General features: G+C 40.3%; 1 protein-coding gene and 1 long non-coding RNA gene across 2 annotated transcripts in view; one reads left to right on the top strand and one right to left on the bottom strand.

The window, feature by feature from the left end:
* The window catches only part of LOC130273840 (uncharacterized), a 34156-nt gene that overhangs the window by 6462 nt on the left and 7240 nt on the right, over positions 1-20454 (top strand). The gene's annotated exons all lie outside the window — the stretch shown is intronic.
* CAP2 (cyclase associated actin cytoskeleton regulatory protein 2) overlaps positions 16302-20454 on the bottom strand; it is a 148742-nt gene continuing 144589 nt past the window's right edge. Inside the window, exons 12-13 of the mRNA XM_056521238.1 lie at positions 18742-18882; positions 16302-16842 (exon numbers count right to left, since the gene is read on the bottom strand). Of these exons, the coding sequence (XP_056377213.1) occupies positions 16759-16842; positions 18742-18882 (225 nt within the window). The 3' untranslated portion in view covers positions 16302-16758. The remainder of the gene's footprint in view (positions 16843-18741; positions 18883-20454) is intronic.

Raw genomic sequence — 20454 nt, 5'->3', positions numbered from 1 at the left:
AATAGGGGGGTAGACATAGGTGACAAAGGTGTAGAATGGGGGGTGGTCAGAGGGGTGGACGGAGGGGTGAACATGGGAGACAGGGGGATGGACAGGGGTGACAGAGGGGGTGGCCAAGGTGGACATGGATGACAGAATGGTGGGCACAGGCGATATGGGGTAAACAGGGACAGGAGGGTCGACAAGGTGGATAAAAGAGGGGTGACAGAGGGGTGAATGGGGGGGTGGACATGGGTGACAGGAGGTAGACTGGGGAGGTAGACTGGGGTGTGGATGGGGGGGGTAAAACATGGGGGACAGGGGTGGACATGGATGACAGGAGGATGGACATGGTACAGTACCTTAAGCAAGCCATTTTTCTCCCCCATTCTTCACCTCTCCAGCAGGGCACCGACTCAGGGCTCCGGCAGGGCATTTAGTCACTGCGCCGCAGGGGGACGCTGGGGCATGGGTCACTACACCGGCCCGGCGCAGCTTCCGCATATTTCCTCTTTCTGGCAGGGCACTCACTGGGCCGCAGGGGGGAGGGGGACGCAGGCACGCACAGCACACACAAACTTCCTTCCCCCCCTGCAGCGCCGGGGAGGGAAATTTAAAAAAATAATAATAATTTGACAGCAAAATCCCGCGGCACAATCACTGTCTTAGACTATTAAATGAAATGTTGATGGAAATGTTTACGCCTTGACAAATTATACTTAGCAGACCACTGTAAAAATATGGATGTGATATCCATATCTTTTTTCTGTAATCTAAATGGTAGATTTTGTATTTATTGTTGTGGTGGAATTATATGAATTAATTACTAGCAGTAGATTATTAACCCCTTGGGGACAGAGGGTTTTCCAGTTTTTGCACTTTTATTTTTTTTCCACCTTCCCTTTTAAAAACCATAACCCTTTAAATTTTGCACCTAAAAATCCATATGATGGCTTATTTTTTGCGCCACCAATTCTACTTTGTAAGGACATCAGTCATTTTGGCCAAAAATCTATGGTGAAACGGAAAAGAAAATCATTGTGCGACAAAATTGAAGAAAAAAGGCCATTTTGTAACTTTTGTGGGCTTCCGTTTCTACGCAGTACATTTTTCGGTAAAAATGACACCTTATCTTTATTCTGTAGGTCCATACAGTTAAAATGATACCCTACATATATAGGTTTGATTTTGTCGTACTTCTGGAATGCAGGAAAATGTATACGTTTAAAATTGTCATCTTCTGACCCCTATAAATTTTTTATTTTTCTGCGTATGGGGCAGTATGAGGGCTAATTTTTTGCGCTGCGATCTGAAGTTTTTAGCGGTACCATTTATGTATTGATCAGACTTTTTGATCACTTTTTATTCATTTTTTTATGATCTAAAAAGTGACCAAAAATATGCTATTTTGGACTTTGGAATTTTTTTGCGCGTATGCCATTTACCTTGCGGTTTAATTAACAATATATTTTTATAATTCGGACATTTCCGCACGCGGCGATACCACATATGTTTATTTTTATTTCCACAGTTTGTTTTTTTTATTGGGAAAAGTGATTCAAACTTTTAATAGGGGAGGGGTTAAATGATCTTTATTCACTTTTTTTACACTTTTTTTTTGCAATGTTATAGCTCCCATAGGGACCTATAACACTGCACACACTGATCTATTACATTGATCACTGGTTTCTCATAGGAAACCATTGATCAATGATTCTGCCGGTTGACTGCTCATGCCTGGATCTCAGGCACTGAGCAGTCATTTGGCGATCGGACAGCGAGGAGGCAGGTAGGGACCCTCCTGCTGTCCTGTAAGCTGTTCGGGATGCCGCTATTTCACCGTGGTGATCCTGAAAAGCTCCATGAGCTAACCGGCAATGCTTTACTTTCACTCTAGACGCAGCGTTCAACTAAAGGGTTAATAGCACGCGGCAATACGATCAATACTGCGTGCTATTAGCCACGGGTCCCAGCCTCTAACAGCCACGGGTCCCGTGGCCCCGCGTTATAGACAGGGAGCGGGCTGAGGGCTTATAGGTACACCCTCCGTACCCAAGGAGTTAAAGTGTACCTGTCATCAACAAACTTTTTTCTATAATGTAGATACCATTATATGCATATTTGTAATATACATTGGTTAAACAATGTGTATATTTTTGTCCCTGCAGCTATTGCCTGTGTGTCTCTATGAGGAGTCCAAATACAGGAAGTGAGGGTGGACAAGCAGGGCTCTGTGCAGTGAGGACAAACATGACAGTGTGCAGTGAGTCTCTATGACATGCTTCCTGCTCATACATCAGGATGATTGACAAGCCAGCAGCCTGTACAGATCCCTGCTTGTCCTGCCCTCACTTCCTGTATTTGGACTCCTCATAGAGACACACAGGCAATAGCTGCAGAGACAGCATTTTTTCACCTAAAAATATACACCATTTTTAACCTATGTATATTACAAATATACATATAATGGTATTATCTACATTATATAAAAGTTTTTGTTGACGACAGGTACACTTATAATACATACACTTTAATGTATGTAGTAGCTTTAGGGGTAGTTTAAACTAAGGAAATTTAGACAGAAGCTGCCAAGGAACGTTATGTGGAACTACATCAGATTTTGCGCACATTCCACTAGGGCTGAAACACCTAATCAACAGCCAATTTTTTAAGTTTGCTTACACATTGCGATTATCACTTTGTATATATGCATCTGTGGTCCTCCACAGCCTGTTTAGTGAAGAGGGGGCCCAGCACACACCATCTTCTGCTTCCTGCAGCTATCGTGAGTCCCCGGTTGTCAGGCTTTGTTTTAAAGGCCAGATTCACAATAGTTGCAGAGGGAAGATGCAGAAAGTAAAAGATAATGGGGATATTTATCAAAGATTTAGACTGTTTTTTCCTGTCTAAATTTGTCGCACAGAAAGTCGCAGCCGTTGTGCATGTGCAACTTTTCTGCGAATTTTGCTTTAGAGGATTTTTAGAACATGATGGATTCTAGTCTATTTTAGACGGAAAAATGCATTGGTGCTGAATTTATCAAAAGCGACTTTTCGGCGACAAGTCGCATCAGCTGAAAGTACGCTGAAATGTCAGACCATGTTGGAGCAGGTTTAAATACAGTCTAAAGCATAGATCACAAAGTCTGTGTGCAGAATGTATCAAGAGCCGTGCACCTTTTGATAAATTAGGCGCACAATAGACCAGCCTAACCCTCTGTAGTTTGGTCTATATTGATGCGGGACACTCATTGAAACTTACTTATAGCTAAGCTATGTAGTTATTTATGAAGAGTGTGCACATTCATTCATTCATGTGCTGTCATAAAAAGACAGAATCCAGAGGGACACATTAGAAGCCAAAGAGCTCATTAGCTCATCCCTGAGGCTAAGTTTGGACTTTTTTTTTTTATGGCCCAAAAAAATGGCAGAAAAAATGCCACGGCACTTTCATGTTTTTGCCATTTTTTTCTTTAATTTTTTTCTTTAATTTTTTTATGGCGTTTTTTGCCTTTGAGTGGAAATTGCATTTTTGGCCCCTTTGACGTTTTTTCAAAATTAGTAGGGTACCAAAAAAAAAAAATAAAAAAAAGGATGCAGTAGGGATATAGAAAAACAAAATGTATATTTATTATAACGAAATTTTAATACATTTTTAAACAGGGATCAATCTGTGTGCTGGCAGGGGACTAAATGTAGCCGACAATAATAAAAATGTAGAAAGGGGCCATTTAAATGTAAAAATCATATATCTTTTAAAATTAATTTTGTTAAAAATATTTTAAGGAATGTCTTTTAATGATGTGTTTAAGCCCTTAAAGGGATACTTCTGTGTAAAACTTTTTTTTTTTTTTTAAATCAACTGGTGCCAGAAAGTTAAACAGATTTGTAAGTCACTTCTATTAAAAAATCTTAATCCTTCCAGTACTTTTTAGGGGCTGTATACTAAAGAGAAATAAAAAAAAAAATGGATTTCCTCTGATGTCATGACCACAGTGCTCTCTGCTGACCTCTGCTGTCCAATTTAGGAACTGTCCAGAGGAGGAGAAAATCCCCATAGCAAACATATGATGCTATGAACAGTGCCTAGAATGGACAGCAGAGGTCAGCAGAGAGCACTGTGCTCGTGACATCAGAGGAAATGCATTTCTTTTTTGGATTTCTCTTTAGTATACAGTCTCTAAAAAGTACTGTAAGGATTAAGATTTTTTTAATAGAAGTGATTTACGAATCTGTTTAACTTTCTGGCACCAGTTGATTTAAAAAAAAAGTTTTCCACGGGAGTACTCCTTTAAGGTTCAAGCATTTTTCTGTTTTTTGCACTTTCGTTTTTTCCTTCTTACCTTTTAAAAATCATAAGCCTTTCAAATTTGCACCTAAAAATCCATATGATGGCTTATTTTTTGCGCCACCAATTCTACTTTGTAATGACATCAATCATTTTACCCAAAAATCTATGGCAAAACGGGGACGGGGAAAAAAAATCATTGTGTGACAAAATTGAAGAAAAAAACAAAATTTTGTAAATTTTGGGGGCTTTCGTTTCTACACAGTACATTTTTTGGTGAAAATGACACCTTATCTTTATTCTGTAGGTCCATACGATCAAATTGATACCCTATATAGGTTTGATTTTGTCGGACTTTTGGAAAAAATCATAACTACATGCACGAAAATTAATACATTTAAAATTGTCCTCTTCTGACCCCTATAAAACTTTTTTATTTTTCCATGTACGGGGTGGTATGAGGGCTCATTTTTTTGTGCCATGATCTGAAGTTTTAATCGGTACCATTTTTTTTTTTATTGGACTTTTTGATCGCATTTATTCCTGCCAGGCTTTATCATTCTGAGTGCCGGAGCCAGCACAGGAGGAGAGGTAAGCCCTCAGGCTACCTCCACAGTGGATTGCCCCCCAGCGATTGCGCTGCAGGGGGGCAATCCACCCCACTGGACCACCAGGGATGGGATAAAGGCACCTTTAGATGACGCTGTCAGCTTTGACAGTGGCGATCTAAAGGGTTAATAGCTGGCCACGGCGATCGCCGCATGTCGGCTATTAACACTGGCCCCAAGCTACAAGAATCAGCTGAGGGCCAGCTGGTATGATGCGGGCTTGAGTCAGGAGCCCACGTCATACCCCGTTAATGTCACATGGACGAGCATAGACGTCCATGGTCGTTAACGGGTTAATAATGTGTGTGTTTTTCACTTTTTTTTCTTTTTTATTTAGGTAGTACTACTACTCCCAGCATGGAACACACTGCTCTATGATGGGAGTAGTAGTTCCTGTACTAATAGACAGATCGCCCAGGGTGTCACTCCTGACACCCGATGCGATCTTCCATAATATAGCAGAGATGCGGAGCGGCTCTATACAGCGCTTGCATCTCTACACTATACTCCAGAATTCACATCACTCATTCATATTTTCTGCCCAGAGTAGTGATTTCTGCCCAGCGGGAAATATGAATGAGTGATGTGAATTTATATTCAGATCACTGGCCGGCCGGAGTATAGTGCAGAGATGTGAGGGCAGGAGAAAGCCGCTCTGCATCTCAGGGATGAAGGACGATCACAGCGGGTGTCAGGAGTGACACCCGCTGTGATCTTTCCTTAACTGCAGGTACTTCTGCTCCCAACATGGAGCACACTCTGCTCCATACTGGGAGCTGTAGTACCTGCATTAATAGACAGATTGCAAGTGTCACTTCTGACACCTGTTGCGATCTGTCATGCAGGTATTACAGCTCCCAGCATGGAGCAGAGTGTGCTCCATGTTGGGAGCAGTAGTACCTGCAGTTTAGGAAAGATCACAGTGGGTGTCACTCCTGACATCAGCTGTGATTCTCCTGTATAATGTATAGATGCGGCCAGCCGCCCTTCTATGGTCCCCTGCATTGACGTATATATACACCTATTCTTATTTCCCGCAGAGAGTTGTGATTGGCTGGAACCATCCGGCCAATCACAGCTCTCTGCAGAAAATATAAATAGGTGTATATACTGTATACAGTAGTGCAGGGGACCATAGAAGAGTGGCCGGCTGCCCGCCCTCATCTATACATTATACAGGAGGATCGCAACGGGTGTCAGAAGTGACACCCGGGGCGATCTGTCAATTAGTACAGGTACTACTACTCCCATCATGGTACAGTCTGTTCCATGCTGGGAGTAGTAGTACTACCTAAAAAAAATTAAAAAAAAAAGAAAAAAGTTAAAAACACACACTTTATTCAACACATTATTAAAGTACATTACTAATAAAAAGTTTAATAAAATTAATTATAACAAATATATTATTTTTACATTTAAATGGCCCCTTTCTAAATTTTTATTATTGTCGGCTACATTTTTAGTTCCCTGCCCGCCCACATAAATTGATCCCTGTTTAAAAATAAATAAAAATGTTGTTATAAAAAAGATACATTTCGTTAAATACAATTTTTTCCATCACTACTGTATCTTTTTTATTATTCGTTTTTAATGGTACCCTACGAAATTTTATTAAGAAAAAAAGTATCTCCATGACATTTTTGGATCGCTAAAGTCCAAGCAAAGAATAAAAACCGCCTGCAAAAGTGCCAAAGTTAAAACCCACATGTGTTTTTTTTGGCATTTTTTTTTTTACTTCTATAGGAGAAAAACACCACGATTTCAGGGGAAAAAACGCCATAGGCTCTACATGCTGCGACTATGCAAAACCACCAAGAAGCTGAAAAACGCCAAAAAAGAGTGAAAAAACGCCAAATGGATACAAAAAAATGACAAACTGAAAAACTCAAATTGGAAAAAGAATGTTGCGATATTTCATTGATTTTCAGCTAACATCTGGACGCAGCGTTTTTTTCCATGAAAAAACGCCATGGGGGCCATTTTGACATTTTTTTGGGGAAAAATGCACAAATTAATACAAGTGGAAACTTAGCCTTATGGATCCTGTAAAAAGAGAGCAAAGTACACCAATGTGAATACCTGAATAATATGGATAAAGTGTCATGTAAACAAACCCCATAACACAAAATAGAAAACTGATAAAAACCGGATAAAACTCATCTTTTTACTTCATCAGATTGTTAAAGCAACCCTTTTTATTAACAAATAAATTTGTGAACAGGCATTTACAAGTCACGTGAGTACATTACTGCGTTATGACACTAATAAGGCCAAAGGTGCTTGTATATAAATCAAGCATGACCTTTGTTTAAATCCCTGTGTTTATGCTGCACTGTGATGGAATGATGGCTTAGCCTTCTTCACATTCAGGACAATCTACATCAGTGTTTCCCAGAGTGCCTCCAGCTGTTTCAAAACTACAACTTCCAACATGTTGGTAGTTGTAGTTTTGCAACAGCTGGAGGCACACTGGCTGGAAAACCCTGATCTACATATACAGGCTTCTCAAAAGCATCTTGATTAAATGCAAGTTATTCTATGTTCACATGGCAGATTGTCCGTGCAGAATTCCGCATGAACATTCCACACGGACATTCTATGGGACTTCAATGGGATTCTGCTGCACTGTTTACATGGCAGAATGTTTCTGCCGCTGATTCCGCTGTCTGCAGAAAGAATAGGCAAGTCTATTAGTCCGCAAGGAAATGTATTGCCGTCAATGAGACAGCGCATTTCCGAGCAGTCCTAGCACCCGCTGGTTAGTAAAATGTCAAATGAACTGTTTTTCATGCAGATACTCCGCACATTTTCTGCCCATGTGAACCCTGCCTTAGTCACATTTCGTTACATCTGCACCAGTTCTGCTTCTGCATTAATTTGGGTGTTTTCTGGCTTGTGCGGAATCCGCATGCAGAAATTCATTAGTGTGAATGGGAACACGGAATCCCATAGAAGTCTATTAGACTTTAATTTGAGGCAGAATCCACATGCAGAATCTGTGCGGAATTCCGAATGCGGAAATTCTGCTGTGTGAATAGACCCTAAGGGTCCGATTCCGCATGGATTCCACACAAAATCCGCACAGACCAGAAAGCACCCAAATTAATGTGGAGGAGGAATTGGTGTGGATATGCGGAAATTCTGCCATGTGAATAGACCCTCCCTCTCTCAGTATTCACAAATGTATATCGAAAAGTGAGATTGTAAACTTATTCTGAAGCACACAACTATTGTTTTAGTTTATTAACCACTTCAGGCTAAGGGATAATAACATATTTTTCATAAGAAACATACTGGAGCTACTGTATTTCATACATGTTGAGTGTGATTTGCCATAGACCTCACAGCTGGGGCACTGTTGCATTAGCGTCTATAAGCTGCACTTCATGCAATCACTTAATAATCCTTCTGGGACCACCACTATGACTAATGGTGGTCATAGGTGTCAAGGTTTGTGTCCCCAATATGATGGCTGTTCTTGTAACTGGAATGCTGGTTAGAAAATACACATTCATGAACAAATGTTTGCAACTTTAGAAGTAAATGTTAAGTAAATGTTCATCTTTTATACAAGAAAAAAAAGGCAAACATATGTAAACACAGCTTTACTAATCGTACATAAGAGAATACATAGCATATTGTATAAAATACGAGTCTGTGAATAAGGACGATATTTCTTTATTGATGCAAATATCATCTGGATTGTACTTTCATAGAATGATGAGTTTGTATACTTATAGTTTTTATAATATTGTTTGACTTTGGGAAGCTCAGCTAAAACACACAGGAGACAATAAGAACCCAACTTTACACGTATTTGACCATCTACAATCTATACCAACAAAGACACAGAACATCCTTTACTCACTGTAGTTTCAATTCACTTTTCTATCCTATGTTTCACAGCAGAAAAAATAAGATTGTCCAACTATTTGTACAATTCTGTACTCACCAGAACTCACCAGAACTGTTAAAGACCCTTTTATAAGGGGTGGATCATTACTTTATGATGACAAAGACCATGTGAAGATGTGCTTGGTATTATCTTTAGATTGTTAGGCTATTTTCACACTGCTGCTTGGCTGGGCTCTACCACAAACGGCCGTTAAGGTTCTCTTTTTGTTTTTTTTTCCTGCCTTTAACGGCCTTTAGTGTGACAGAGCCCAACAGGAAGCATAACAGGCACAAAGGACTTGAATGGTATTCTCTGACATCCATTATTGCGGGAAGGTAGCAGGAAGATAGCGGGAGAAAAAGACATTGCAAGTACAAATTTTTCTCCTGCTATCTTCTAATGACCATCACACTGTCGGGCACTAATGACAGTGTGAAAGGAGCCTTAAACTAATTTCATTCTAATAGGTTCAAATGGGATATACCAAAACTTTACACTTTAAGAGTAAGGTCACTTTATAGTACAAAGTGTCCCACAAAAAATAAGCCCTAAAACAACATTGTCAGTGTAAAATAAAAAAAAAGTTATGGGTCTTAGAATATAAGCAATAAAAAACATAAGTCAGAAATCAAAATTTGCTGGGTCATGAAGGTGTTAATAGCAAAGCTGAGTAGCTCAGAAGCAGCCAGATGGTCTTAGCTTGCTCACAATCTAGAGGTGTGGTCAATAGTCCAGGTCATGCACGGGATAATCAGAAAGGTAAAGCAGGATTATGCAGAGAATGAGTCAGGTAACCGGCTTGGGTCAGGAACACGGCAGATCAAAGCAGACACCTTCACTAGTAGACAAGATACAATATTGCTCAGGCACTAGGAGATGAGTGGAGAAACCTTATATAGGTGGTGCCAGACAGGGGATGGTGAGGGATCACTATCATTTGCCCTACAGCTATTTTATGTCTATAGTCAACAAACCCTGCATGTACACAGGATCAGAGCAGAAAATGTATGATACCCGCTTACATTTTTTTATCTGATCATCTCTATAGCAAGTATGTAGTGATATACAGTAGATCCAATCATAACAAACAGCAGGATTTTATTTATTTTTTCTGTAAGAATTGTTCAACTTGCGTAAAACCAACCTAAGTGTTACTACCGTTAACCACGCATGCAAGTTTTGTTTCTGCCAGATCCAAGGGTCACATGGTAACTGTCTGATATGGCCATTACATGTACTATATATTTCAATAATCTATAGCAATGGTCTTCAACCTGCGGACCTCCAGATGTTGCAAAACTACAACTCCCAGCATGCCCGGACAGCCATCGGCTGTCCGGGCATGCTGGGAGTTGTAGTTTTGAAACATCTGAATGTCTGCAGGTTGAAGACCACTGCTCTATAGGATGTCATCCATCCAACCTTATGTACTATGAAATCTGATACATTTCCTATAGATGGGATAGTATTACGTGTTCGCAACATACTCACTGGAACTCACTGGAAAATAGGCCAAACATATGACAAAATGTGTAATAATACTTATCATGTAGTTGTTAATGTGCCCACCATCAAAACACCAGGGCTAGTAAAAATTTGCATACTTATGAGAGGTGTATACAATTAGCATGTCACTGTCTTAGTGACCTATAACCTTTTTCATATAGCCCTTTTAAAGGCTGGTTAAGATTGGGGTAATTTGTTACCACCATCAAAAGCCCTTTTATAGCCAGTAAATGTTGTGACGATGCTTTAATAGAGAAGGTTGCATATTTCATAGGTGCAGGATTTTGCATGGATGAAATCACGTCTTTGCGTTCAAACCATATGAACTGCCTTGTGTGCAGGCTCAGTACGAGGACCTATTATTAGGATGTATCCACAAAGAACATGCAGGAAACATCCACCATTCGTTTTTGTGTCTTAGTATTGTTAATGAAAATAAAATCCAAATATAGATAATTGTTTTAACATTGAAGTAAGTAAAACTGGAAAAGAACAGAATATAAAAGATCTCCACCACTGCACTGTAAGGCAAGCCACAATACAGTGATCCCTCAACTTACAATGGCATCAACATACAATAGTTTCAACATACAATGGTCTTTTCTGGACCATTGTAACTTGAAACCAGACTCAACATACAATGTACAGACAGTCCAGATCTGCGAAACGTGTCAATGGCCGGAAGAACTGACCAATCAGAATGGGCAATTTACTGGTAAAACCCCTGTATTACTGAAGCGTATGCACTGACTGATGTCTGGTAGCGCCCCCTTCAGTACAGAGAGGTATTACATGTTCTGTACACTTTACCTGTACTGAGGTTATCATCACCTTTGGACACCAAGTAAGGGTGACTCCATGTTACTTTTTTAGGACATTGCATGTACTGTATAGGACCCTGAAGAAGCTCCTGTCCCCTACATAGACCAGTGTTTCCCATGCAGGATGCCCCCAGCTGTTGCAAAACTACAACTCCCAGCATGCCCGGACAGCCAAAGGCTGTCCATAGCAGATTGTCCGCGGCGGAATTTACGCTGCGGAAAATCCGCCGCAAGCCCCATTGAAGTCAGTAGGGACTGCGGCGGATTTTACGCAGCGTAAATTCTGCCGCGGACAATCTGCTATGGACAGCCAAGAAGAGCCCGCCCCTTTCAAATACGCTGCGGAAAACCCGCAAAAACAGAGAGCGTGTGAACGCACCCTTAAGAAGACCTGTCTCTTCTCTTTAGTTTTGAGTTGACTGTCAATAGTTTTTTTTAAGAAAGTTACTCAGTTATAGCACACTTATATTGAGACTTTGTTTTCTGCATAGTAAAGTGTATCTCTACTATGTAGGCCATGTTCACACTACAGAATTCTCGCGGAATTCCGCGAGCGGAATTCCGCGGTGTGAACTTAACATTAGTGTGAATAGGTCTCCGCGAGACCCGTTCATCCTGCGGAATTTCGGCGGCGGACAATTCCGCCGCTGAAATTGTTCCGCGCAAAGAAAGAACATGTTCACTATTTGCGCGGATTCCGCGAGCACTGCATAGCCGTCAATGGTGACGGCTCAGTACCCCGCGGCCCTAGCGCCGAAGTACCCTCGGCTGCGGCTGCCATGTGGAATCTCCGCTCGCGGAATTCAGCCCGCAAGAATTCGGTAGTGTGAACATGGCCTTAGGCTACCAGGCCAGCAGCCTAATGGGCTTCCCTAAACATTCCTGTAAGGCATCCAAACAAGACTTAGACCACCTTGTCTTGTTTTCATATCGGTACTATGAAGGAGGATCCTAGAGACAGGCTAAGTGCTGCCTCTACGGAGCCAGCCGATAACACTGTGGCACTCATTTTATATTTGCAATAGGCTAAGGAAAAGTTCTGTAATTAAAATAAAAAAAAGAAAGCGACAGATTCTCTTTAAGTTAGACACACAAGTTATATAACTAGTGTAGTAAAGATCAAATCCTTACAAACTTTTTCCATGTTGCCCAGACATATAAAAAGTTATGATTGCATGGGTTCTCAGTCCTAAAACCCACTTCAATCGCAAGTTATAAGCCAGTGAACACAAATAGGTGAGTTCAGCACCAGAGGTATCCATAAAACTTCAATTTTTATTAAAACGAGCACACACATCCAAGCAAACAGATGTATTACAATCTGACATGTTTCGTCAGCAAGCCTTATTAAAGACTATAATCATAGTTAAGGCTTGATGCTGAAATGCGTCAGATTGTCATACACCCGTTTCCTTGGACGTACGTGTACTTTTAATCATTTCAATAAAGTTGTACGCTTTACAGAATACCCCTGGTGCTGGACACTACTTCGATTTGTGGATCTGCTATGGACTGTAGACTGTGAATGCTGGTCTTACAAGCCGGTGAAGTGCATAACAGTGTGCTCCATTCTCTGGCAAACCAGTAGATCTGACCTTTTCAATGCATAGACTTATGCAGAGAAAAGGTCTAACTAATTGACAGCCGGGGAGTGAGGCATGCGCTGCTGCACAGTGCACACTGCACCCGGCTGTAACTTGCGATTGCAGTGGGTCCAGCAGTGAGACCGGGTGCGATCTCAAATTCTGACATGTCTGGCCAATAGTTGTTTTAAATGACAGCAATGCTTGAAAAAAGGTATTATAGGATGCTGCAGCTTCCTACAAATATGTGCATTGTTATTGAATAATACAATATACTAAGAAGCTGATGTAGGATATAAGAAGGATTGAGGCTAATGCTTAAAATCATCTACCAGTAATGGCACATACAGGAAAGTAAACTACACAAGTGTTTAGAATACTGTAAGTACATGCCAAAATTGGAATGTAATCATAAAACATAAGAAGTTTTCATAGTGAAATTTCTTCATCCCAAACTCCTTTTTCATTTTCTGTTCTTTGTAATTAAGTTTAGATACATAAAGAAGAAGAAAAAGTGTACATAGAAAAAGATATATGGGTAAAAATGAGTGACATTTATAAAACTATGTCAAGTTACAATGGTAACGATAATTTTATAAAAAGCACTAGGCTATTATTAGAGATTAATGTAGAGCTGCGTGTGTATGCCTTGTGCTTACCTGTTTTAGCTGATGTGGCAGGCATGGGTCTGTTGCCATGCTGATTGCAATTCCATCACTGAAATGATTTTCTAATGCTGCCTACATTTACCATTATTCCTCTAGCTTTGCAGAGAGAGGGGGGTGGATTTTATAGTTGCAACTGGTGATCTAATGCTGGGAGTTAGCAGGAGCGATCTGATATGTCGTCCTGTAGTTTATAGAAAGTTAGCTGGCCAAGGACAGACCACTTAATCCAAAACATTAAGCACTGTGATTTTCTGTGGGTCAGACTGACATCACATGACCCAGTTACAGTAGTGAACCGCATGGATGCAGATGTGTTGGAGTAAAACAATTCATGCTGAAGGATAAGTGATGGTGAGGGTGCATGATATGGGCAAAAAATATGGAGTGCTTCCTTAAGTATATTGTATTAAAACAATAATTTCTGACAGAGGGAGACGCCTTGAATCAATCAAGACATGAATGGTCACCAGTTATTCATTTATACACATGGAGAATGATATTTGTCACAATGTATAAAAAACTATTAGAGAAAACTAAATTATTTACATTGGTAAAACTACGAGTTGGAGAGAATCTTTGTCTAGTCAGCAGTAGTATGAAGAAATGTGCAAGTTTGCTACGTATCTAAAGTGTTTTTACCATAGAAATAACTGCTGTTCATGTGCTCTTTTAGGACCTACATTTAGATAAGCATCACGTAATACCAAATTTTACATCTAGTGCCCACTAAAGGAGAAATGTGCTGCCCCTGCAGCTTACCAGATAGGGTAAGGCTACGGAATTTCCGCCTGCAATTCCGGTTTGAAATTGCAGGCGGAAATTCCGCTTGCTAAAATGTATAGTGTAGTGAATGGGTTTCCGTTCACAAATTCACACTTCGGAATTTGTGAATGGAAAATCCGCTTGGAAATGGCGTTGCTCTTTCTTCAGGCGGAAATACTCGCGGAACCCATTGCAGTCTATTGGAGACTGCAGTGTCCACGCGGTCCTAGCGCCGACTGAATCAGTCTGGTTGCACTAGGAATCTCCGGGCGGAAATGTTCTGCCTGGAGATTCCTAGGTCTGAACCTAGCCTTAAGGGTCTATTCACACTGTGGAATCTCCGCTTGCGGAATTCCACCTCAAATTAAAGCCCATAAACTTCTATAGGATTCCGCACTCCCATTCACACTTCTGAAATCCCGCTTGCGGAATTCCGCAAGCGAGATTTCAGAAGTGTGAATGGGAGTGCGGAATCCCATAGAAGTCTATGGGCTTTAATTTGAGGCAGAATTCTTCCGTGTGAAAAGATTCTAAGAGCTGTTATCCTCAACTCCCCTGGTGACTTGGCTGACCATGCTTGTTTATTCCTATACTAGAGTTGGGAACTGTTTTAAAGTACTTCTATTGGGAGGACACAAGAGAGGCCATAAAACATAGGTGATCAGTTGCTTCCAGGAGTCTAAGGTCTATAGGCAGCTTTGCTTTCACCTCTAGTAAATTATGTAAAATGAGATCCCTACTCTGTTCCAAAAGATGAGGCCACAAAACCATATACTATATGATAAAAAAGAGAGATTGAAATGGAATTTTTAAAAACAAGTAAAATATACCTCAGTGCTACAATCTTATTCCACTATGATACAAAAAAAATTAGGATTTTGATATCAGAAGAAACATGTTATAGTTCACTATTAAAACACTGCTCATGATTGGGTATCGAACATGTATTGGGCTGATCCTTTCAAATCCCCTACAGTACAAAGTACTTAGGTCATTTTATGTCAGCAAGTAAAAAAGTTATGTTACTATGTAGAACCCAGAAGGCAATAAATGTGCAAGAATAACCTTTCTTATTCTGTGGGCATTTAAAAGCATTGTAAAGAATTCATCCTGCAAACAATTTAAAATAAATACATAACAAATACCTGCGAACAATGACCCTTGTCTAAATAAATATCAAGTAAGGCTGGGTTCACACTACGTTTTCTCCCATACGGGAGCGCATACGGCAGGGGGGAGCTAAAAGCTCGCGCTCCCGTATGTCACCGTATGCGCTCCCGTATGTCATTCATTTCAATGAGCCGACCGGAGTGAAACGTTCGGTCCGGTCGGCTCATTTTTGCGCTGTATGCGCTTTTACAACCGGACCTAAAACTGTGGTCAACCACGGTTTTAGGTCCGGTTGTAAAAGCGCATACGGCGCAAAAATGAGCCGACCGGACCGAACGTTTCACTCCGGTCGGCTCATTGAAATGAATGACATACGGGAGCGCATACGGTGACATACGGGAGCGCGAGCTTTTAGCTCCCCCCTGCCGTATGCGCTCCCGTATGGGAGAAAACGTAGTGTGAACCCAGCCTAAGTCTTAAAAAAAGAGACTAAAATAGAATTTGTCAAAATCAGTAGAATAAACTCCGATGTTACCATTTCACAGGTTCAGCCCAAGTGATCAGTAGGGCCATTAGTGAGTGTAGGTGATCAGTAAATCAATTAGGATCCTAAATATATACTATTGTCTAAAGTTGATGATATAACTTAAATAGAATGTTTATTTAAATGTAAATATTAAAGGGGTTATCCAGGAAAAAACCTTTTTTTTATATAAATATATATATCAACTGGCTCCAGAAAGTTAAACAGATTTGTAAATTACTTCTATTAAAAAATCTTAATCCTTTCAGCACTTATGAGCTTCTGATGTTAAGGTTGTTCTTTTCTGTCTAAGTGCTCTCTGATGACACGCGCCTCGTAGAAGAGGTTTGCTATGGGTATTTGCTTCTAAACTGGGCGGTTCCCGAGACACGTGTCATCAGAGAGCACTTAGACAGAAAAGAACAACCTTAACTTCAGAAGCTCATAAGTACTGAAAGGATTAAGATTTTTTAATAGAAGTAATTTACAAATCTGTTTAACTTTCTGGAGCCAGTTGATCTATATATATATATATATATATATATATATATATATATATATATATATATATAAATAAAAGTTTTTTTCCTGGATAACCCCTTTAAATCACTTTAATGATATGTAGGTTATTATTGGGGAATTCAGCTATGAAGATGGGGCTGTCACGATTCCTGTGAGATCCTCCTCTGGAATAAAATGGGTACAGTGCAGTGATGGTTTGTATATCTACCAAAGTGCTGCCCCCTTCAGTTAGGGAAGGCTGCTGCATGAGGGAAATTCCTCACTTTGCCTCATGGATTGAGCACTCCTGTGACTAACTTACAGTAATGTGTAATATTAGTATTATATTGTTACAATTGTGTGTTTGAGAATACAATGCCAAAATAAATGCCCACTAGAATACTTTTAGGCCATTTTTGTCCCACATACTCCATGGGTACGTGTAACGTGTCACAAGCGCAGTCAGCGGTCTCTGTCTGGTGAGGCTGAAGCATGGACACAATTGCAGTATTAGATTAGCCCATCATTTCTGCGGGTTCAGTGACCAGCTTGGAGCCATCCCATGATGTCTTGAACTGTTCAGGAACAGGAAATTCTTTCTGCAGAGACAAAACCAACAAAGGAGATTATATAAACCCAGAGATACAATGCAGAAAAGGATAGAGAATGTGAGTGAAAGTGTATGACTGATTAGGGCTTTACAAGTCAGACAAGCCTGGATTATGGCCCTCTGCCCATTACATCTACCAGGAAGTTGTTCCAGTGCTCAGCTACAAATCACACTGGGTGAACACACAGTACGGTCACCACAGGCATACACTATGAGATGCCATGCCCAGAGCTGGCACTAACAATGAAATTCCCTTACCTGAATAGCATCAACTCCTTGTACAGAACCTGTCGCAATGAATGAAATATATCCCTGTGTATGATTTCAGAACAGAGGTGGGAGGACATGTGCTCACCTTCATTATGAGCTTCCTATGCACATCGCTTTATTCACATTATAAATCTGTATTTTTTGGAGCTACTTTGCATACTTTTCTCCCAAAAAACATTGTATGTCTCCTTTACGCTAGCTTGGTGGTCTCTCCAAGGTGACACATTACACTCTCAGATTGGTACTTCTTTACGTTAAGATTTTGGTTTGGCTGAAAATCGGGGGCTCTTTAAAGGGGACCTGCCACTAATTTTACGTGGCCTGGACCATGGGCAGCATTGCCAATAGGTGGCACTAAAAAAACAGCTAATTTACCTTTGGAGGCAAGCTACTTAGCATATTTTATATTAAGAAATGGTAGACATTAGAAACCTTCAGTAAGCTCCTTGACTGTTGCATATGCTACTTTTTAAAATACATTTAATAGGGGAAATGTTGAAACACAGCACTAATATTGCCCCTGAATGAACATCACCATAAAGAGAGTAAATGCAAGCATGTTGCTGGTTGAAATAGGGAAAGCTGGAGCTTTAGTACTACATCCCCTTCATAACGCACCCAGCTGTGATTCTGATATGGGCCGGCTAACAGATGTGCAGTTAGCGTCATTTAGCTATGTTTTCTTATTTGCTTTATCCAAAAGTTTTGGTTGCGTTGCATATTTCCTATGAACTTAGCATATAATTGTGCCTAATTCTAAATCGCAATAGTACATAAATTGTCCATTAATGCAAATGTGTTGGCATTTTCTGTAGAGATGTCCAGAGTTGCATTCATCAGCTATAGTGGGGCAAGTTACAGTCACTTGTTAGGTGTTATAACCTTATTTATGTACTTCTGTAGTTGGTAAACATAAGGGTTGGTGAAAGTAATTTAAAAGGCGGGACCCAAAAATTTGCCCCAATGTTCTGTGTTCAGGCATCTCCATAAACCCCACCAGGGCAGGATATTTCTGATCACTTCTCTGCAGCAGATGAGGGTGCAAAAGAAATTTTGAGTAAGGTGTACCCTGAATCTAACGCTTTCCTAACACAGTGGATTGGCCACTATATCTGTAGAGCTAATTTCATGTGACTTTTTTTTGGAGGATAAAAGTTTTCGGAATCTAATATTTAATTTACTAGTAAAGTAATATATGTTGTATGTAAATCGTAACAGCAAATATATCAGCAGAATATCTGTTTAAATCTTCCCCAACTCCATGGCTCAAAACTTGCCCCAAACTACAGCAATCAAGATATAGATTTGCCTGCAGTCCCATACAAGTCTATGGGATTTCAGGCAAATCTGTATCCTGATCGCTGTAGTCTAGTAAGTCTGGGGCTCCAAAGTAGAGATTTACAGATAATCGGCCACTGGAATGGGATTGCTGTTACACTTTATATAGAAGTAGGGTCAAGATACCTGTTTAGGCCATCTATAACCCATCGTAAAACAATATATTGTAGTGAATGTAGTATTTTCTGTTTTTAAATTAGTTATAGATCATTACTTAAAGCAAACAAGTAGTACATAGAAAAATTACCCATTTTAAAAGGCATAAAGCTTTTAGACTTACATAATCCCCATTGTGTGGGACGAGGATATTCATCTCTGATGATTTGGCACTTACGATCTCACAATCTATTGAGCTTTCACTCAGGTAAACATGGCAGCCATCTGTCTTGTTAATGGAAATGGTTGGCACTTTGCCTATGACCTTCATAGAAACAGAAATACATAAAAGTTTATAAGAGAGGTTTGAAGAATAAGGCCACCTTATGAGTGAGTATTGTTCAAAAAAAATAAGAAGCCACTTTTGGACTGATTTAAAAATTTAAAGAAGCCATGAAAAAGAGATTACACCTATTTACATGCTGAAGTACCAGTCATTATAGACAGCAACATCAGTTATATACATATTTATTGTACTATGCTGAGTTAACAACTGGGGTCACCCAGCTATCTACGGAATAGATTGATTTAATATTTGTTTAGTTTTTTTTTGCGGCTTCTTGTGCAAAAAGTCAAGTAGTCTAACATCGAAAATGTCAAGTTTGTATAGAGTGTGTCTGCATCGGCTTATATGCTTCATGTACATTGCAGTTTTCTTTAACATTATTGATGTTTAGGTTCACTCTCTTTATAGCTTCTACTTTTTTAGATTTTAGAGACTTTTATAAAAAAAAAGAATCAATCAATTGCTATGGGCAATTTGTCAACTTTTCCTCTGCAAAAAAAATAACATAGCCCGATCATGCAGCAATTTTGAAAAACACACAGAAGGGTTAAAAACACCATGCAGGCATTTTATATTTCCCTATTGACTCCCAGCTAACATCTGTCAGCAGCTTTTTTGGCTCCAAAACAACACCATGTATAGAGTATAACCTTTTTTGTGGGGCATTTTTTGACTCCTGCCAATTTTTTTTATTAATCCTATATGCCCTGGCTGCCACCATTAAAATTATAAACTTAAACTTACCTTCCAGCGCTCCTTCATTGGGCCGATATCGATTTCTCATCCGCCGGCCCTGTTGTGTTTTTTGGGCCCGACACGTGACACTATGCTCATCTAATTGGTGGCCACAGCGATGTCCTGTCTTAGCCGGTCATAGGACAAGCAGAAGTGTCATGAAACAGGCTTGGGCACTAGAAAGAAGGCTGATTACATGACACTGCCGCTCAGGCTACCACTGGTCGAGGCGGGACATGCCTGCAACCGGTGATTAGATGAGTGCAGTGTGAGGGGATAGGCCGCAAAGTCAGGAAGAAGACCGGGGTCGGAGGATGGGGGTGCGATATCAAGGGCATCGGGGAGCGGCGGGAGGTAAGTTAAAGTTGATTATTTTAATGGCGGCAGCCCGGGCATATAGAATAAATAAAATAAACTGTCCGAAATTTCCCTTTAAAGCTAATGTTCACCTTCACTTTATTAGGTGCCGATTCCTTTAATATTATATCTGTATATCTGCCCTTGACTTATTAAACTAGTATTCAACTGTATCAATCTGTTTGCAGTAAGCATCCTCTAGTGCAGTGGTCTCCAACCTGCGGACCTCCAGATGTTGCAAAACTACAACTCCCAGCATGCCCGGACAGCCAACGGCTATCCGGGCATGCTGGGAGTTGTAGTTTTGCAACATCTGGAGGTCCATGAGTTGAAGACCACTGCTCTAGTGCAATGTTTTCCACCCAGTATGCCTCCAGCTGTTGCAAAACTACAACTCCCAGCATGCTGAGAATAGTAGTTTTGCAGCAGCTGGAGGCACATTGGTTGGAAAACACTGTT

Source organism: Hyla sarda, chromosome 5 (genome assembly GCF_029499605.1).
Source record: "Hyla sarda isolate aHylSar1 chromosome 5, aHylSar1.hap1, whole genome shotgun sequence".
Taxonomy (NCBI): Eukaryota; Metazoa; Chordata; class Amphibia; order Anura; family Hylidae; genus Hyla; species Hyla sarda.
This window is presented reverse-complemented; position numbering and strand designations above follow the sequence as displayed.